Genomic DNA, 18,635 nt, shown 5'->3' on the forward strand with positions numbered 1-18,635 from the left:
GCGGCGGCGGCGGCGGCGATGGGGTGCCTGCAGAGCGTGGCCTGCAAGGCGCGGGTGCGTCGGGAGCAGATCGTGGTGTCGGACGTGTCGGCCACCATCGAGCCGGCGGCCACCGCCATCGAGGAGAGCTCGCCGGTGGTGCTGCGGTACCGCACGCCCTACTTCCGCGCCTCGGCCCGCGTCCTCATGCCGCCCATCGCCCGGCGGCACACCTGGGTGGTGGGCTGGATCCAGGCCTGCAACCACATGGAGTTCTACAACACCTACAGCGACCTCGGCGTGTGAGCACCGGCGCCGCCGCCGGCACCGGGCTGGGCTGGGGGGGACGGCACCCGGCACCGCAACGGGGGGTGGGTGGGAAGGGAAGGGAGGCCGTGCGGCGGGCACCGGGCCGGGTACGGCACCGGCACCCCAGCAGCCGGCGCGGGCGCTGAGCTCCCCGGCACCGGGCGTCGCACCCCCACCTCGTGTCTGCACCTTCCCGCTCCCGGCACCGGCACCGGCCCCTTCAGACCTGAGGCCCGGGCAGCGCCCGCTCCTCTCGTCCCACAGCCCGGCTCCCGCTCCGGCCGGCTGGCCCGAAGCTCCTTCGTTCGAGGGCTCTGCAACCGCCGTTCGTAGCGTTTCTCCTGCCGCTGGGTCGCGAGCGCGGGCGCTGCTGTGGGGGATTTGCCCCCTCGGCTTGCGTTCAAAGGGGGAAGCTTTGCAGCGCTCGGCAGAAAAGGCTGCTGGATACCAGCTTTTCCCAAGGCCGAGGGCATAGATGACGCGGGGGGGATGCCGAGGGGCGAAGCTGTTGACCATGGCGCTGTGTCGTCTGCCCCCGTTTGAAAGGGGTGATGCGTGAGTTGGGCTGGAGATGGCCAGAGGGGTCTGTCCCGCAGCTCACCGTCGGGCTCCTGCCGCCGGTGCCCTGTGGTGCCGGCACGGGGCAGCAGGCAGGTCGGGGGAGCAGCGGGTCCTCATCCTGCCTGCCCGCATCCTTGTGTCACGGCAGGTTCGCCTGTACGTGGCACTGGAGCGCTGGGGGACGTTGGAGCAAGTGGAGGCCGTCACTTGTCAGGGGGATGGTGGCCGTGTGTCCCCCTGCCACTCACAGGCAGCTCCAGAGCCCAGATGCATCTGAAGCCAGAGCTCGGACTCGGTGGGAGGCTTCACCGAAGCTCCCTGCTTGTAATTGCCACGTGGCGATTGTCTCCCTTGCTGTAGCTGTGCGGTGTTGCTAACGTGGTCGGCAGCCAACATTTGGGCTGGAATTCCCCCCCCCCCAGCCGTATTGCAGGGATTTCATCGCACCAGCAGCGGGCGTAATTGTGGTATTTAATTATTGTATGTGCCTCTGTGCAGGCGTGTGTATTTAGAGGCATAAAAATCGCAGACTTTTATCGCAGGAGGGGGCTGCTGACAGGCTTGGCCAGTGCTGTGGTCGTGGTGCTGCAGCCGGTGGATGGGGAAGGCTGTTCTCCAGTGCGGGAGCTGATTAAGGAGAGAGTGACCCCAGAGAGACTCAGCAATGAGTTTTGGCCCACTTGGTTTGATGGCAGGTTAATTAAAATAGTGTTGTGCTGGCAGAGCAAAGGCTTCAGCTGGCCATGAGGGACTTGGCGAAGGAACCGAAGCCGAATTTGCTCTCGAAGGAGGTCCTTGAGAGCTTGCTGCAGGCTGGGAGAGGGTCCCCGTGCTGCTTGCCTCCCTGACTCTCTCTGGGCACTGTCGCTGCCATTTCCCTGCTAACCTGGCCTTTCTCTTCCCATTCACTAGGTCAAGCTGGGAGCTGCCCGACCTGCGAGAAGGAAGAGTAAAAGCCATCAGCGATTCGGATGGCGTGAGCTACCCCTGGTATGGAAACACCACAGAAACTGTGACCCTGGTTGGGCCCACTAACAAGATCTCCAGGTTCTCGGTGAGCATGAATGACAATTTCTACCCCAGTGTGACGTGGGCTGTCCCTGTGAGCAACAGTAACGTGCCGCTGCTGACCAGGATTAAAAGGGACCAGAGCTTTACCACGTGGCTGGTGGCCATGAACACCACCACCAAGGAAAAGATCATCCTGCAGACTATAAAGTGGAGGATGCGAGTGGACATTGAGGTTGATCCCATGCAGCTCCTGGGGCAGCGGGCACGGCTGGTGGGAAGGACTCAGCAGGAGCAGCCCCGGATCCTCAGCAGGATGGAGCCCATCCCACCAAACGCACTAGTGAAACCCAATGCCAACGATGCCCAAGTCCTCATGTGGAGACCCAAGCGAGGCCAGCCTATAGTCGTGATACCTCCCAAGTAAAGCGGCGCCGGGGCGCGCGTGTGAGGACCTGGGTGCTGTCAGCCTGCTGCAAACGAACGGGGTTTCTGAGCCAAAGCAGACCTCTTGGCTTCTCCTGCCTTTGTAGCTGTGGTTGGAAACGTGGCTCCTCCTTAGTCAGAAAGAGAGCCCGGCTGGCAGAGGGGCGCAGAAGAGAGATCGCTGAGATGGAGGATTTCCCAGGAAGTGGAATCGAGTTCTTCTAGGGGTTTGCGGCTGGCAAAGAGGCTGTCTGACCTAAACGACTCGTCTTTCCTTGCAGGGCAATGCAAGGAGCGTGAGTGTGATCGAACCGTGCCTGTGGCAAATGCTGCTTTCCACCCAACTGGAGGTAGAAGTGGAGACCGTGCCTGCTGGATGTGGAGGGCTCCTGCAGTGACCCTTCCCGCTGGGGCACGGGTGTCCCCGTGGTGTCTATACCTATGCATTTTGGATTGATAATCGACCCCTCGCCCTGCCTGCTGGGACTGGGCGGGAGGGCCTGTGAGTGGGTTGGGAGCTGGCAGTGCCAGGGTGCTGAGCCAGAGCCCGGTGCTGGCTGGTGCCACTGCCCGGGAGGGGTTTTTCACAGCCAAGGGGAAGCGGGACACGTTTTGCATGCGTCTGGGTGTGTTTGGAGTAGTTGTGAGTGTAGGAGATGCCATAGCTCTTTTCTGTCTTGGAGTGAGATCTAAGGGCAGGTTAGATGTCCTTTCGTTTTAAGGTGCACTAAATCTTTGCAGTTCCTCAACCTCCCCCTGCCCCCAAATCCCTCTGACCCTTCTTTTATGGAAGCAAAATCAATTCTCAGCAAGCGAGAAATTGGGAGCGGTTCCCGTTCACCCAGCCCAGGTGCTCGCTGACTGCGTGTGTGGGGTACCCAAACCAGCTTGGAGGTACCCCAGGACTCGCACGCTTCCCCTGCAGACCCAAGTTTCTTGCAAGAAGTTGGGTACTTGCTTGTTTTCCACGCAAATGCTGGTTCATGTGGAGACCCTCCTCCTCCTCAGCCACCCATGGAGCAGGGTGGCTACTGGCAGGGATGCCGGTGGAGGGGATGGCGTGCCTTGCGGTAACTCCTCAGGCTCTGCAGGGAAGGGGTTCTTCTCTCTGTGGGTTGGAGGCACGGATGTGAGCAGAGGCTGTGCAGGGCAGGCCAGGGTTTGCCTGGGAAGGAGGAGGCAAGCATGCTGCCTGGGTGCTGCCTCCTGCTGCTGCAGGTGCTTGGGGGATAACAGCGGGTTTTATTTGCCTTTCTCCTCGCCCCTCGCTGCCTGGATGGCTGGCATCATCTGGTCTGTGGGGCGGTGCGGTGCTGTGGGCTGCGACCTGCAGTTCCCACTATCTCGCCCTCAAGATGCAGCAGAGGCATAAGCCACGGCCGTGCTGCCAATGCCCCAGGTGCCCCATCGCTCCTGGGCATACGGTTACGGTTTTCGCTGCTTTCTCTGCTCCGTCCACTGCCCCAGCACGAGCCCTGCGGCTCCTCTGGCTCACACCCCTGCCTTCGCACCACGGGAGGTTTGCGCTGCCCTGGGGATGCGGGTAATTCCTGCTGGGAGGGTCCCATCTTCTGTCCTGCTACCAGAAGAGCCTGGGGAGGGTTGCCGTATTTGGCACTTCTGTGCAAAGCCTCTCCTGCGGTATTAGCAGCGCTGCCCTGAGACTGGCCGTCGGGACACCCAGCCCGGTGCTGCTTTGCTCCCCAGGGTGTGCTGGCACATCCCTGCGGCATCGCTCTGCAGAGCGTGGCTGAGCTCCTGCAAAGCTTCTTCAGCCATGGCTTGTGCTTTTCCAGGGTGGGATGTGCACCCCGGTCCCTGCTGGTGAAGGGGCTCCCTAGACCAAAAATCCCTGTGAAATCCCCGTGCTACTTACTATTCTCAGTAGTGTTTGCTGCTGATTCGATTCTTTATTTATTTTTTCCTTTGGGAGTGTTGCATTTTGACGCCTTGACGCACACTTCCCTGTGCCGGGGCCAGTGGTCCTGCTCCTCCCGCTCGGCCTCACGGTGGGCTGGGAACCTGCTGCTTTCGGTGCCTATGTCTGGGTTTTGCCAGGGGCTACAGCCTTGCAGCGAGGAAGGTTTGGAGGTAGAGGGGGCTCTGAACTTTGGTTTGCTGTGTTTTCTGGAACAAAACTACTGGGAGCTTGCTGGCATGGGAAGATGTCGTGCTCTTGTGAGACTCTGCCCATGGTTTTGTCCTGGTATGGGATTGACAGCTTTTGCTGTCACCAATGTTTCGTTTCTCAAAAAGCATGTGTGGAGAGGGTTTAGAAACTTTAAATGCAATTTTCCTTAACTTTTGGGGGAGGAAGAGGGGTAAGTACCTTTCAGTTTGAAATTAGGCAGATGTATACTTTGGACCCAGTGGGACAGAAATGTCTCTGGCAGCATCAGAGCTAAAAAGCCAGAGGAGGGGGTTCCGTAACAAACAGGTAGTCCCGAGATGGGTTCCCTGCTGGGAGAGGATGCTGTGTCCAGAGAGGCTGCACGAGCCAGCTCCCCAAAACCTACAGGGAAGGGCTGGGGCTGCGCTCAGGGGCTGCGTGCTGGCCGTCAGCCCAGGGAGCTGCTGTGGCACTGCTGCGGTGTCAACTGGCTGGGAGAGTGGAGATGCTGCTGCAGGGATGCTGTTGAATTCATTGCCGTCTTTTGGGATTTGCTGGCCGGCCAGAGCCTTGGCACATCGTCTGCTGTGACACTGAGACAGCAGTGGCCGCTGTTTCTGTCCATGCGTGTCTGCAACATCTCCAGGGAGGTGCTCGGTGCTGTCTGGTGCTGGTGTTGGGCTCAGTGCCTGGCCGTAGCTGTGTGCCTGAGCTCCAGGGCTGCCCCAGCCTGCAGGCAGGCTCTGGCTGAGCCCCTGGGCCATGCCCATGTTCATCTCTTCGGGCTTCTGCTGGGCTTCTGCGCCTGCTCCTTCTCTGACGGCTGGATTTGATTCACTTGACTCTGATGCGTGGGTTGTCTTCGTGGGCATTTCCCGGTTAAAAAAGGAAAAAAAAAAAGTTTGCAAAAATTGTTTGCAAAAATAATTTGCTAACAATGTTTGCAAAAATTTGCGGGCATTTTGCATGTTCGCAAAAGGTGCGTGTTCACACTTGGGTGGAGGTGCTGGGTGAGTGTCTGCCAGTAGCACTGACCGGTGGAGCCTGGGTGCAGGGCTCATGATGCTGAAGTGAAGGGGAGGGAGGGAGGGAGGCGGTGGATGAGAGCTCCTGCGTGCAAGTCCGGGTTTGGCTCACGTCCCCATGGCCCGCAGCCGTACTGATGGGGACCCTGAGTGGGCGCCCCAGCTGCAGAGCCCACGCCAGGGACGAGCACCTGGACCCCCGGGCTCGGTTGTCCAACCGCCCTGCGGGACCCCTTCCTTGTGCCCCCCTTTTGCACCAGCACCCCGTTATCTCAGGGAGGGGCAGGTCATGGAAATGCCCACCCACACACTCCCCTTGCCCTGAGTCTTGGGGTGCCCCGTCCCCTCCGTCCTTGTCTTCGGGTCACTTATTTATTTATCTATCTATCTATTTATCTATTTATTTATTTATTTATTTATTTATTTAAGGTTTAAGTTATTTATTGGTATTTATTGATGGCTGGAAGTTGGGGGGGGGTGTCATTTCTGCTGCATGGTGGGGGCAGCTGGGTCCTCCCCTGCCCAGCCCCCTGCATTTTGGGGTGCTGCCACGTTTGGGAGCGCCGCTGGGAAGGGATCTTGTGGGCCCCTGCGCTCCCATCCCCTTTCGGAGCTGGGGGGTAGAAAGGAAGGGGAATAATGTTGGTGCCTGCAGGGAGGACACCCGGTGCCTGTCCCCTTCCCGCAGAAGCTCAAAGCCCTCCGTGCCCCCTCCCCAGGCGCTGTGCTCCCTCCCGTGCCCGTCCGTATTTATTGACCCGGCCTCCTGGCATTTCTCTGTTCCACTCCTGCTGGATTTGCTGTTGCCAATTTCCGGAGATGGTGAGAAGAGCCAGGACGTGTGGGTGTTGCTATGGAGAAAAGACCAAACCAGGTATTCTGCTGCCACGTGGGGAAAATCGGAAGGAGAAGAGGAAAGCTGGTTTTGCAGAGTGCCTTAAACACAAATGACTTTACTGAGTAGGGGGCTTGGACTTCTGTCTCTGGATGTTATTACCAACTCAAACAGATGTTGCATTTCACTTCTCTGGGATTAAAAGAAAACCACTTGAGCTGTACTGGAACCAAACCCTGTGTTTGCTTGAGTCCGTCTGGCTGGCTTGCACCTCTGGGGCCGTGGTGGTGTGGGGGAGCAAGAAGATATTCATGGGCTTTCAGCCGTCAGCCCCTGCCTGGCTCAGTGGCAGGACCAGCAGCTGCCCCTGCTGGCTTTAAGCCCTGGGTCTGGTGATGGGAGTCGTTTCCCCTTGTCCTGACTTGCAAGTGGCTTCTCTGGTGTCCCGGAGAGGTTGTGCTTGTCCTGCTGTGCCCCTTCCTCGGGGATGCTCAGAGCAGCCTGTTTGCACAAAGCTTGCTGTGGGGCTGTGTCCTCAAGCTTCCAGAAAATTGGGCAGTTGGCTGGAAAGCTTGTGGAGGGGCAGACAGCCCTTTTTTCCCTTAGGAAACCAGATCAAGGCCAGGGCTTTGTGCTGAGGGACTGGCAAGAAACCCAGGAGTTCATGCAGCCCAGCTGTGGGGAACTAGGGAAGCTGCCAACCTTGATAAGGCTGAAAAAACTACACAGAAAAGGGATGGTTCCCCTTTGAAACTGCAGATCTCCCTCCCACTTCTTGTAGAGTGAAAGAAGGGAACAAGAGTCAACCCAGAGACCAGGGTTTTTCTTATAGTAAAAATAATACATGGGGATAATGCAGAATTTCATAACGAAGGTTCATTTAAAAGTCATTTGGGGAAAAATACAAATACTCACTGTATAGTTCCTGGAGGCAATTAAATATTAATATATACATTTTTTTTTGATAACAAAAGAGGGAGGTCTCTGAAATGCAGCCGTGTTTGGGGAGAGATGTCCTCAGCAGGGAGTCCTGGCCTGCACACTGGGGTGAAGGAGGACAATGATGGGTGCTGGGAGAAGCCAGTGGCTCTGGACATTGTCCGAGGACCGATGGGCCACATCCCAGGTGAGTGTGGGTGCTGCTCTAGGCTTAGGCCCTGCAGGATGCTGGAGGGTAGCTCATTGCATCCAGTGCATTGCCTACCACGAACATCAACCCTACTAGTCCCTGCTTGCTGTGGGGTGCATTTGTGCCGAGCCAGCCAATTTCTTTAACAGCTGCTCGTTTTGAGTGTTGCTGATTGTGCTGGGCACCAAGAGATGCTGGCAGGCAGCCTATGAGCTATTCGGTAAGCTGGTTTCTTTCCTAGTGTTATATTAAAGCATCGCTCATCTCCTGACAGATCCCCAAGATGTAGGTGCAGAGGAGCAGGGGGGAGTTTGCATCGCTTGTATCATGCCCGCTTGTGCCCTGGGAAGCAGGGTAGGACTCCCGACACTGCAGCTAATGGCAGGCCATGCTGAGGGATGTTCTCTGAGCAGACATGGCCTCCTTCCCACCATTGAGGCTCTGCTGCAAAGCAGGGGCAGCAGAACTGCCCTATTTTGAGATGATGTGCCCTATGTTTCCAAAGTGCCTTATTTACGGAGCAAGAACGGGGTCGCTCTGTGCCACTGCCACCCACCCAGGAGCATGGGCACACATCCCAGCTGCACAGCCACAGGGAACAAAGTAAATCATGCAGGGTGCCGTGGACGCCAGCAGAGGCAGACGAGGGATACTGCAAGTAGTACTGAAGATCAGTTTATTTGCTCTATTCCCTCTTCCATAAAACCTGAAAACAACTTCCAGCAAGAGATGAGAAAGCAGTTAAGAAGTGAGAGATTTGGCTCTGCAGCTCCTCCCCACGCACGAGACCAGACAAAGGTGTTAATGCGTTAGTGATGGCTGCTCCAAAAGGCACGCAGCAGTTTGGAGCCCCTGAAGCTCCCTGATGGGAGGCGTGTGAGCCCACCAAGACACCCCTCTGGGGCCTGGCTGCTGACACCACACCTCTCACTCTGCCTCTAGGAAGAGCCGAACAGGAGAGACTCCACAGTGCAAGCCTGGGAGCCCTGACTGGTCTGCTAACTGCTTCCTTGTGGGGCTGATTCAAGGCAAGAAAACACCCAGGGTTTTAGTTTTGAGGGGAAGTGGGGGATGAAAGGGATGGGGAGGATTGGTTTAGTATTGCGATGCACCATCAGGGTGATGGTATGAGGCTGCTGATCACATGCCGCCAGGGAGGCCAGAGCTGGGCACAGGGAAGGCTCCTGATGTGGAACGACCTGCAGCCCGGCAGGATGGATGGGCAGACCCATTCACTCCGGCTGCGGGGTGTAACGCAGGTACTTCTTGCCCGATGGGAGGTCCTTCGTGAAGACTCCTTTGGGAAAGAGCTTCTTGGCTTCCTCGTCAGGTAAGGTGGGCACAACCATGACGCTGTCACCAGGCTGGGGAGCAGACGAGAACTGTGAGAGCTGGCAGGCTTGGATGCAGGTGGCACGTCCCTGCTGGCAGGTGACACTGCCTCCCCGTGAACACTTGGCCCCAGCACCCCAGGCATGTTCACTGCAGCTCTGCCTGGAGCCGGCAGTGAGGACTGACTGGGAGCTACACCAGGAGGCGTGGGTGATGTCGAAAGGGAGAGCTGTGCCATCTGCCAGCCCTGCCAACGGGATCCCACAGCCCAACTTCCCCACAGCACTCCCACGGGAACAGGGAGTAACGAGAGGGGAATTTGGGCATCTCTACAATGCAGGAGGGAGCACAGCTTGCCTGAGTTTGCTCATCCATTCCTATTGCTCAGACACCCCTGGACAGGGGATGCTGATTCCCCTTTGGCGTGCTAAGCCCCCAGGGAAAGGTGTGCTTCCCTGGGAGGTGGGCTGGTGGGTGAGCTGGCCCCACACCACTGGGAGCTTATGCTGCAGGAGACAGGAGTCTTCAGAGGCAAGGCTGCCTCCACACTGTGCTTTGCCCCAGGAAGCGAAGGTGCAGTTTGTTGTGCACTCACCACACAGACACTGGTGTTGAGGGGTACTGATAGCCCGAGTTACTCAACCTCTGAGGCTTGTGCCTATGGGGCCTTCCTGCCCAGATGGAGCGGGTGGGTGTTTGGGACAATGCTCTGGGAGCCTGGTCCTGTCTCATAACACAGTAGGACTTCTCCAGGTCACCCTCTAACAGCAGGAGTGTGTCCTCTGGCTTCAGACAGGCAGGCTTCCCCAGGAAAAGCTGTCAAAGCCAGTGGCAGGACAGGTCCAGGAGCTAAGCAGCTCTGCTGGGCTGAGGAAACACTGGGTAGCTAAAGCAGCCAGACTGTGCTGCTTGTTCTTGCTTTATCTTGGCTGCCCAAACTGTTTTGGGGAGTTTTAAATAATGCTACCAAACAGGGATGGCTACAACTAAGCAACTTCAACTAGTAATTTTCCACAAGGATAGGACTCAGCTGTGTATGTGCTGGGCAAAGTGGGGCCCATACTGGCCCTTCCTGGCTCAAAGGCAGGCGAGCAGGGAGCTGGCCCAGGCAGTGGTGCCCCATGCTTGCTGCTTTGCTGGCTTTGGGTGGAATTTGGCACACTGACACTTGGTAATGCCCTTCCTTATCATAGACAACAAGGGCAGGACCTGCCCTGACCCAAAGCTCAAGTACTGATAGCCAGAAGGGCCAAGGCCAGCATTTGCTGGCACCAGGGACTGAGGGCAGGGAAAGGAGGTTCCTATGGCTGACTCCAGACTGCAACAGCCCTGGGGCCTGGGCTGAGATCCAACTCATATCCCAGGACCTCAGCAGCTTTCCCCAACCTGTGGGTATCCCTCGAAGGGAGGCTGTTCGGCGTTTCAATGCATGTTTTCAGTGCCTGGCTGTGAGCTTTGCTCCCTTCCTCACCTTCCAGTCCACAGGGGTAGCGACCTTCTTGTACGCCGTCAGCTGCAGGGAGTCCACCACTCTCAGGATCTCATCAAAGTTTCTCCCAGTGGTGGCTGGGTACAGGATGGAGAGTTTCAGCTTCTTATCCGGGCCAAAAACAAACACCTGAGCACAGGGAGACAGGGTCAGGGGCTGGGCAGAAGGTGTTTGTCCAACTGCTCTGCTGGAGCTGCTCAGCCCTGCTGCTCCTCCCTTTCCTGGGGGGTAGCTTGCTTGATCGCAGGTGTCTGGACAGGGGAGATGCCATGGTGGGGATTTCCTACAGCAACAAGTGATGCTGAAGCACAGGGAACATGGTGTTTGCTCTGGGAGCTCCTGTTTCCAATGCCAGCTTGTTTTGCTACTTGAAATGTTTCCTCCCCTTGACCTGTGCCCTTCTAATGCAGGCACAGGAGGACAGAGGGGAAGTCCAGCAGATCACACACTTTTGTCCCCTCTGTGTTAGGATGGGCACAACCAGGATGAACTGGCGGCAATAGCAAGATGAAGCTGTTGCCAGAAGGCCAGTGCTGCACCAGCCTATTCCTGTACCACAACCCATGAATCTAGCCCAAGGAAGTCAACCTAGCTCCTGAAGATAGTCATGTCCATTCAGGTAAGCTGCCCCCATCTTCAAGCCCAGCCCCATGGACACAGGGCAGGATGGCAGGCAATGACTACTGCCGAGAAGGCTACCATCCAGCAGTGCTCCAGGGCCAGCTACTCACCACGCGAGCCGTCAGGGGCATGCCATCCTTGTCCCGCTCATCTGGGTCCAGCATGCCCAGCTTGACAGCAAGCTCCCGGTTCGCATCAGCAATGATGGGGAAGGGGAGTTTCTCCTCGGGTTGTTCCCCATTGTATGCGTTGATGTCCTGCAGAGACAAAACCATCAGCATGCTCATGCTCCCTGTTGTGGGTACCACTGTGGGAGACATAGAGGCCAGGCAGGGAGACCTCTGTGCAGGCTTTACATGTGTGGGGCAAGCTCCTGCAGAAAGGCCATACAGAAACATGTTCAGCAGCTGCCCTACAGGAGCTTGTGACTTGCTTGGCCCCAAGGCCTCAGGCTGGGGCAGCACAGCCAGGGGCTCATGGCCTTCCATGAAGTTCCTCTGCTTCCAGAAACCAGAGAAACGAGAAACCTGCATGCCAGGCCAGACTCTGCTTTGTTCTTAGAGGTTAGTTGTTAGGCTGCCTATGCTCACACTCTGTCGTTCACCTCTGGAATTGTCTGTGGACCAGCTGCTTTGCCCAGGCAGTGGGTACGGAGAAATAGGGAAGTCCTGCTCATGCTAGTGACACAGGGAGATTTACCTGCCCTTCCCTGAGAAGAGAGGTGTCCCTCTTCTAACCCTCTCACAGTAAGTGATCTAGCACTACTGACAGACGGATTGGTGTCACACCTGAACTGGACTGTGCTCTTAAGGAAAAGTTTCTCTAGTGGCAGAGCAAACCAGCAACTCTACAGCTAATAAAGGTCAAGTGTCGAACACTTCACAGGTCTTGTGCGAGGGACCAGCTCCATTCTGCACATCACTCCTAGCTTACTTAACTAAAGGGTCTTGAAAACAGAGTGAAAGTCTGAGTGCAGGTGCTGGGACACTGCACACTCCTTTCTGAACCATAGTTGGAACAGAAGAGAAAACCATCCCCGTCCACAGCTGTGCAGGCTTTCCCTTGTGACCACAGTTTATGAGGTTGCTCCCTGTGCTAGTCCAAACTTGACCTGCTTCATGGTGAAACTGTATTTTGGGTGTCTCCAAATCTGGTCTGGACTTGGTCAAAGCATTCAAGTTATCCTTGCTGTTTGCGGTACCACCCGTATGGGTCATGCTGAGCCACAGCAGGGTTGGGAGGAGCCAGCTCAAGGCAGCACAAAGAGAACAGCTGCCAGCTTTAAAGCAAGTTTAATCCAAGGTTTCTGCCCCAGAACAAAGCTGCCTGTTCCTTCCATCCTCCTTATGCTACAAGGGGACAAAACTGCCTCCAGCGCTGACGCAAGCCTCCCACATACCACTGTGGTGCGTTATCAGCTGAGCTGATAATCTGAATGTACAAGTCTCTCTGCCTTCCCTGGGCTTTGAATGTGGGGAACAGGCTGTGTCCTGCTCAGAAGGAACTCGGGGAGGGCAGGGTTGGAAATGCTGCCCCTTGGCACTACCCACTGCTGCTCAGAGCATGACAGAGGCAGCAAGAGCAAGCAGGCCCTGCACCACTCCTCAGCCCTCCTAGGCTGACAGTGGTGACAGGGGCTGTAACCCTGCCCCGGCTGCTCAGGATGCTGCAAACAGGTCAAGTGGCGCACACGTGGCAAGATGTTTCCTTTCCAGCTTTTCTCTTCGCTTGTTTTCTCCCCAGGGCTTTCTGAGTCAGCACTACACTGCAAAAAAAGGGGCTGTTTATCTCAGCTGCATTGTGGTCAGGCCTGCCTTGGTAGGAAGGAATCGGTTCTATTCCCCTGCAGACCTGCCTTGTCAAAGCAGAGAGGGAAGGAAAGCAGAGCTGAGGAGGCCAGCCCAACCAAAATGCTTCTGAATGCCCCACAGAGTCACAGGAGGCTGTAGATGAAGGTCAGACAGTGACCCCCCCCCCCCCCCCCCCCCTTCAGAGTGGGGGCTGGAGGATGAAGAGAGCTTCTGAGAAGCAATATCCAAATCCTGTGGACTGTAACTCGTTCCAAAATGCATGCAACTTCATGACCTGGGGTCCTCTGTACAAAACAGCCTCACAAACCCCACCCTATTTTGCAATAAGATACCCAAGACTCACTCACTTCCCTATGAACTATTTTTCTTTCCAGAGCCCAAGCTGAAACCAGACATCACTGGAGTGATTTATTCAGCCCTGACTCACCAAGGCAAAGGCATCAGTGGCCAAAGAGAGCATTGAAACCTCCTCTGACATGCACAGCACATCCCAGTCATCCCTGCTTAAGGAGCTTATGCATTCATCCAACCCTTGGAGAAGCAGTGGACAGACTGGGAGGTAGGAGGGTGGGATCAATCCCTGGCTGAGCTACAGGCTTGCTCCTGGAGCAAGCATCTGGGTCTTGGCTAGGGATGGCTAAGAACAGCAGTGACATCTTTGGCTGGGAAAGCAGAGCTGAGCAAAGTGACATGAGAATTATTGGCTATACTCTGGTCCTACCTGGTCCCACCTTTCCAGGCCCCATCTGCCCACTGAAATTTGGCAGCAAAGCAAGCAGAAGGTTCTTTGTTGTTTCATGCAGGATTTCAGCCATCCCTCCTGCCCACTTGCTTCCTCACAGGCTGTGCTTCAGGTAAAAACAGCTTCATCCTCTCACTACTGCTAGGAGCTTCATCCAAAGAGAAAGCATAGGTATGTAAAAGAACATTGCAGAGAGAGGTCTGCCCAAAGTTTTGCTCACTCCTAGGAATTCTCTCTAAGTTAAGATCTAGTGAAGGGAACTGCAGTTTCTACATCTCAATCTAGCATTAATGAAGACTGCTTTTATCCAGACAGGCGGCTTCTACCAAGGCTTGGTATCTCTGTTTAAGGTCTTTTTTTTCCCCCATGGCTGGGCAAGAGAACCTTTGGTGCCCCTGGTCTCAGACTTGCAGCAGGCCCTAACACTTGCCTTCCCAGTTCAGCTCTTTAGCTCTCTGCGTTATCTGAAATTCTTCTCTGCTTTGCCAAGGACAAAGGAAAAGGATCACATGTATAAGCAAGGTCTAAGAGCCAAGCAATCACATCCCTGTCCTCTCTTATGTCCTCCACGATGCATGCATACTGTGTTCATTGCTCCTCCACGCTCCCCACACCACTCATGGTGTCACAGCCTGACACGTCCTCCCATTCCCAGGCTGAAGAGCCCCAGTTGCTCTGCACTGAAGCAAACCTCTTTCCTCCTCTGCACCTCTTCTTGTTCCTCTGTAGTGTGCGAGATGGGCAGATTTCAAACACAGGCTGCATGGAAGACTCCAGTCTGCTATGGATTTGTCCTCACCAGTTGGATCTTTTGCTCTGGAGGACTTCCACAGTTTTGTAGGTTTTTTTGACAGATGCTGAGCTGACATTTCCAAACCATTGTCTCTGAGGCCTCTTCCAGCCTGACAGAAAGCTCACCGCAGTTTCAACTGCTGTCCTCTGCCCTTCTCCACGTTTGTTCTAGAAGGTTTTCCAAAAGTGCTACTCTGCCTCCCATCCGTCAGCATTGAGAGGCTGTTCTGCAGCTTCTGGTTTTATGTGAGGTTGCGCTGAATAATTCCACAGCATCAGCAAAGTCAGCTTGTTGTTTACCTCTTTTCCAGATCACCTGAGTATGCTGAACCCCACACATCCGTGCAGACCCTCGAGGGAGCTCACTGCTTCCCTCCCTTGACACAATTTATTGCTTCCTCCTGTCTCCCTGCAGAAAAGAGCCTGCCCTTCACAGAGCTGATTTTGTTGAAAAGCTTCTTGGAAATTCAAGGACTTTGTACAAGTCAGCAATACTCTATAGTTATTCAGAGGGCTTTGGCCAACCAGGAGATGAGACTGCCTTACAAAAGCACAACCCAGGCTTTCTGTTATATTTAATGGGATGTTATCTGCTAATTTGACTGGTAGTTTCTGCCAGTTTGACCAGCACAGAAATGACATTTACTGGTGTGGGATCTGTACACTGTTTTTCCCAGGCCCTTCTGAGGCTTGGTGGGACATTGGCCGTGCATGGCAGGTACGGAGGTCAATTTAAGCAATAAGGCAATTATGTAATTTCTAAAGCCAGTCAGCCATGAAACAATGTTTGAGTGTGGAAATTTCTCACTGTTACTACTTCTTAATGCATGCATGTCTCACCCCTGGAAAATGCATGAGAACATTCCTCATTTTAACAGCAAAGAAAGAGGCCCAGCAAAGAAAGTTCACCCAGGGATTTTTACACTCTGGCCCTATCTGTCCGAAATGCTCCTTTTACACCCCCACCACCTATGAGCCCTGGAGTCATACTCCCTGGCAGCACACTATTGCCGAGACTGCATTTGAACTTCTTCATTAGTTCCTTTTATGTTAGTTCAGCAAGCTGTTTTGTTCCAATCTTTTTTTATACTCCCTCATGATGGTTTTATATTGAATATTCTCCTGTTTGTGGTTTTACGTTTAATATGTTTGTTCTCTTTTTCCTGCCTGGGCGTGAATCGCACCCTTTGAAGACTGCCTGTTCCCTTCTAATGCCTCCTTTCCTTTCCTGTTTTATTACCGGACTTTTTGAGCGTCTGTGGATAGACTGCCTTCCTCTGAGCTTTTAGCACCACCTTCACATATGTTTTACCCTTTCAGGTGTTGGTAGGAGAGCAGTAATACTGTTTTCCTCTTGTGTCAAAGTGTCAGTGCATAGAGTGCCCTGGACTTTGTGGAGCACTTCATGAAGATGAAGCAGACCTTCCTGTTCCTGCTCTGAATTTTAACACCTCCCATCCTACACACTTTGGGATTCGAGATATGTAGTTCCAAGCCTGTGCTCTGTTCTGTCTGGGCTTTTCCTCTGGCCTTCAGAGCAAGGCAGCAGTGCAAGCTCCCCTTGCGCCTCCCCATGCCCCGTACCTTGCTCCAGGAGAGGTGGTCTTGGACACTGTCAATGGAGAGCGCGATCATCTTCACATTGCGCTTGCTGAACTCAGGCGCCAGCTTCGCTGCCCGGCCAAGCTCTGTGGTGCAGACGGGTGTGAAGTCCCGTGGGTGGGAGAAGAGAATGCCCCATCTGAAAGAAGAGGGCAGGAGATGGCGTTAGGGTGAGATGTCGTTCCAGTTTGTACTTCAGGCAAAAACTTGTACGGATTGCACTGGATGGAGACTAGTGCGGGAACGGCTCATCTCTCTAAGTGGAAATCCTGTCCTGGGAACTCTTCCTTCGCTATCGCTAGAAGCCTTCAAGAGACGAGCCCTGTTCATCATGCTCTGAGAAACTCCCTGCACCTCACTCCCTCTCTCCCTCCAGGATCCCAGAGGGGATGCTGGAATAGCCCACAGTTCTTGATGTGGAGGTAGACACCATGCCATGTGAGGACATTTGGGGGAGCCACATGTACACTCTGTACCCTAGAGACCACAGGTGCGAGGGGATGTAGACGCCAACCTGCCAGCCACGTTATTTGCAGAGATCGTTACTGATTTACAAGGCTATTCACTATCCTGCCATCACCTCATCAACTACTGTGAGGAGAAACACCCATGTATAGCATGCAACTTAAAAGAATGGGATAGGACCAAACCTTAACCCAACCACTGCCATGAGCTGCTGTCGTGGTTTAACCCCAGCCAGCAACTAAGCACCACGCAGCCGCTCACTCACTCCCCCCCCATCCAGTGGGATGGGGGAGAAAATCAGGAAAAGAAGTAAAACTCCTGGGTTGAGATAAGAACGATTTAATAGAACAGAAAAGAAGAGACTAATAATGATAATGATAACACTAATAAAATGACAACAGTAGTAATAAAAGGATTGGAATGTACAAATGATGCGCAGGGCAATTGCTCCCCCCCCGCCGACCGACACCCAGCCAGTCCCCAAGCGGTGAATCCCCCCCCCCACTTCCCAGTTCCTAAACTAGATGGGACGTCACATGGTATGGAATACACTGTTGGCCAGTTTGGGTCAGGTGCCCTGGCTGGGCATGAGAAGCTGAAAAATCCTTGACTGTAGTCTAAACACTACTGAGCAACAACTGAAAACATCAGTGTTATCAACATTCTTCACATACTGAACTCAAAACATAGCACTGTACCAGCTACTAGGAAGACAGTTAACTACATCCCAGCTGAAACCAGGACAGCTGCCAAACGTAATGAAAAAATAAGAATTAATCAACTACCGGGGGAGGCCAGAAGTTAACATCACATTATGGCTACAGTTACAACAATACTGCCACCTCGCTTTTGCCCACCACTTCCCATCAGTGGATCTTGCAGTCGTTAGAGCAGGCAAATACTAGTCATCCCACTTTACAGGTAAGGCAACTGGTGCAGAGAGAAAGGCAGCCAGGCAGCAAGATGTGCTTATGGCAAAATGGCTCCCAGCTCTCAGGAGTTTCCAGAGGCTAACGCAAAGCCTTAAAATTCCCTGCCAGGGACTTGTTGCACCATTTCTCAGCTCAACGCTCACCGGTCTTACTGCACCACTCTTCACCTGGCCCCCAGCACTCAGTAAATACAGCCACATGCCACAGCAGCTGGGGAAAGTCCTGTCTTAGAGATCTGGGAACGGAGCTGGAGGGATCAAGTGAGGCACCCTGCAGCTCTGCCAGAGCCGTGTGATTGCCACGGCTCACCATGAAGTTATGGGGCTGCTACCTGGCCACTGGTGTTACAAGCCTCTTTATACAATAAGTATACTACTTGAATAAAAAGGCAGCAAACCACGGAGTAGAAGCTGGCCAAGAAAGCTACCATGTGGGTGACCAGGCTGGAACAGCCAGTTTTAAGAAGCCCTGCAGCTTATTTTCTCACTAAGAGGGATCCTTTTTTCCCCATTTACCCAAGCTCACAATGCTGACAGAAGCGGACTCAAACACCGATTCAAGCCTGCCAAACACTGCCGAGTCCCAAACATGCTGTGCCAGCACCCTCCCGCTTGCACCAGAAACGGAGCGACGGGCTTTGGGGGAAAACACATCAGGCTCAAACAGGACCACACCCCTTTGCCACTGCTCCCTTACACACCTTTGCACGCCTGGGCTCACCCACGAGGGACGTACGTGACACACGGGCTGATCTCTGGGACCGGCCTGGACTCTGGCAAGCCTGGCTTTGCCCTTTCCAGAGCACTTCTTCCCTCCCCTCCAGGGCTCGGCTGAGCCGCAGCCAGCTCGGCTCGCCCTCTTGTCCCCAGGAGGGGACCGGGGGGCGATGGGGAGAGGGGCTCTGCCCGCTCGCAGGGACCTGCGGCCACCTCGCCACCGCACTCCCCTGGAAAATAGCAGTGTGTCCCCCCGGGGGGGCTGCCGCTGCGCCTCGACGTGGAGGAAAAAAAAAAAAAAAAAAAGGCAATTTTTGGAACAAGCCCCTGGCACGGACTGGCCCGACTCTGCCTCCTCACGCCGTGGGAGTGACACGGCCCGCAAGGTTCCCACACGCAATTCACCGCCGTGCTCGTCTGGAAGGAGGGCCTTCGCCCTCGGCGGCCCGGCCCGGCGGCAGGACAACCGGGCCCCGTTGACCGTGCCCCTCGCTGCTGCCCGGTGAGCGGCCCCTTCCCCCCGCCCCGGCTCCCCCCTACGGTGCTCACGAGTCTCCCAGGAAGTCGTGGAAGCGGATGCGGCCCTGCGTGGTCTCCGCCTCAAAGTTCGGCGCCTCGTCGCCCAGCAGCAGACCCGGCATGGCTCCCGCTCCCGTTCGCTACCGGGACCGCCGCCGGCTCTGCGCATGCGTGAGGCCACCGCCCCCTTCCTCCGGGGGTGAGGCCCGTCGTGCTTTACGGCTGCCGCCGC

The 18,635-nt window shown here is 55.1% G+C and overlaps 2 protein-coding genes across 3 annotated transcripts; one reads left to right on the forward strand and one right to left on the reverse strand.

Annotated features, from left to right (window-relative positions):
• The first annotated feature begins 18 nt into the window (after positions 1-18).
• FAM78B (family with sequence similarity 78, member B) lies at positions 19-4,710 on the forward strand. Its single transcript, XM_010581189.1, has 3 exons — positions 19-281; positions 1,762-2,280; positions 2,565-4,710. Exons 1-3 carry the CDS (start codon positions 19-21, stop codon positions 2,581-2,583), a joined length of 801 nt encoding a protein of 266 aa, XP_010579491.1. The 3' UTR covers positions 2,584-4,710.
• A 96-nt stretch (positions 4,711-4,806) lies between these two features.
• Positions 4,807-18,567, reverse strand: PRDX6 (peroxiredoxin 6). Of its 2 annotated transcripts, XM_010581213.1 has the most exons (6): positions 18,434-18,567; positions 15,754-15,910; positions 10,935-11,081; positions 10,186-10,332; positions 8,579-8,746; positions 4,807-4,827 (listed from the first exon to the last, which is right to left on the reverse strand). In XM_010581213.1, the coding sequence occupies exons 1-5, from the start codon at positions 18,523-18,525 to the stop codon at positions 8,615-8,617; spliced, it is 675 nt and encodes a 224-aa protein (XP_010579515.1). In that variant the 5' UTR covers positions 18,526-18,567; the 3' UTR covers positions 4,807-4,827; positions 8,579-8,614. The 2 variants fall into 2 exon arrangements, with proteins under 2 accessions (XP_010579515.1, XP_010579506.1); XM_010581204.1 differs by lacking the exon at positions 4,807-4,827 and having other exon boundaries at positions 6,003-8,746.
• Positions 18,568-18,635: the final 68 nt, after the last annotated feature.

The sequence above is a fragment of the Haliaeetus leucocephalus genome, unplaced genomic scaffold (genome assembly GCF_000737465.1).
Source record: "Haliaeetus leucocephalus isolate CR32 unplaced genomic scaffold, Haliaeetus_leucocephalus-4.0 Scaffold76, whole genome shotgun sequence".
Classification (NCBI taxonomy): Eukaryota; Metazoa; Chordata; class Aves; order Accipitriformes; family Accipitridae; genus Haliaeetus; species Haliaeetus leucocephalus.